We start from the raw sequence: 1,413 nt of genomic DNA on the forward strand, positions 1-1,413 counted from the left end.
GTATTTCCTCAGCGACCAGCATGGATCAGCTCTAGGTATGACGAAGCAGATATTGTCCTCTTTTGGAAGTCCAAACAAAGTAGTTTTGCTTTCACAACGAAACACACAGCGCCTTCACGACATGGCGGCGGCAACAATACTACAGCGAGAATAAAAGTTACGCCTTCTTTCTTTGCGTGAACATTTGGGCGGCGTTATGCAAATCTTCCCACATAGTGAGGTAGATATGTGGGGGCGTGTTAGAACGAGCCGTTTTAGGTAGGTGTGGCTGACTCTTAACTTTTATAAAGAATATCTCTTTGGATTTGAGACTTTAGTCTTTGCAACTTTACAGATCTTCTTTATGCACCAAGAGCTTGTAACACTCCAAAGAGAATGGAAAAATTTAAATTGCATCATATTACCCCTTTAAAAACAGTTTTTTTATCCTTTTTCATGATTCTTTGATGAATAGAAAGGTCAAAAGTATCTTTTGTAATTTTATAAGTACTGTATCTTTATTGTCACTTTTGACCAATTGAATGCGCGTCCTTGCTGACTAAAAGTAATAATTTCTTTCAAAATATAATCTTGCTAACCCAAAACTTATTATTTATTATTACTTATTAAAAATATTTTTTAAGTGTCCTAAAGATTGTAAATAGCTCAGATTCGAATAAACAATATTCAATTCATGTATGTTCACAGGAGATGCGACATCCAAAGAGAGCAGCCCCTTTATCAACAGCAGCACCAGTGACGTAGAGAAAAGCCAGCAGTATGATGGGAAAAACATGGCCCTGTTTGAGGTAGTCCAGTGTTGCTAATGATTTAAAACAGTTAGAGATGAATGTGCAGTAGGTTTACACGTTTGTTTGTATGTGTGTGTTGTGTAGGAGGAGATGGACACCAGTCCAATGGTATCTTCTCTGCTGAGCAGCCTCGCCAACTACTCCAACCTGACGCAGGGCAGTAAAGAGCATGAGGAGGCAGAAAACAACGAGGAGGCGCGCAAGAAAACTGTGCAGGTGACAAGAACTCTTCCATTATCTCTACAGACTGCCAAATCACTACTGACCCTTCTTTCATGATCCTCAGTCTTCTGTGTTGATGGATGGTAGCTACTCATTGACTGGGTGGATGTTGATTGACAAGCAGCTAAAATGGCCTTTGATGCTGTTTTTTGAGCATTATGTTCTATGGTGTCCTGAGTATTGATTGATTGATTGACAGGCTCCACGTATGGGCACCATCATGGGCGTTTACCTGCCATGTCTGCAGAACATCCTGGGGGTGATCCTGTTCCTCAGGATGACCTGGTTGGTGGGCGCTGGAGGCGTCTTGGGAACCTTCACCATTGTCTTCATGTGTTGCTCCACGGTCAGTCTTAAACACACATACACTACAGGAGGCATGGGGGGGGGGGGGGGGTGG

At 42.1% G+C, this 1,413-nt stretch overlaps 1 protein-coding gene across 1 annotated transcript in view; it reads left to right on the top strand.

Annotated features, from left to right (window-relative positions):
- LOC107683884 (solute carrier family 12 member 5-like) overlaps positions 1-1,413 on the top strand; it is a 59,476-nt gene that overhangs the window by 34,255 nt on the left and 23,808 nt on the right. Inside the window, exons 2-4 of the mRNA XM_016479943.1 lie at positions 688-788; positions 876-1,007; positions 1,213-1,359. Coding sequence (XP_016335429.1) covers positions 688-788; positions 876-1,007; positions 1,213-1,359 — 380 coding nt within the window. The remainder of the gene's footprint in view (positions 1-687; positions 789-875; positions 1,008-1,212; positions 1,360-1,413) is intronic.

Source organism: Sinocyclocheilus anshuiensis, unplaced genomic scaffold, assembly GCF_001515605.1.
Source record: "Sinocyclocheilus anshuiensis isolate Anshui unplaced genomic scaffold, SAMN03320099.WGS_v1.1 scaffold1625, whole genome shotgun sequence".
Taxonomy (NCBI): domain Eukaryota; kingdom Metazoa; phylum Chordata; class Actinopteri; order Cypriniformes; family Cyprinidae; genus Sinocyclocheilus; species Sinocyclocheilus anshuiensis.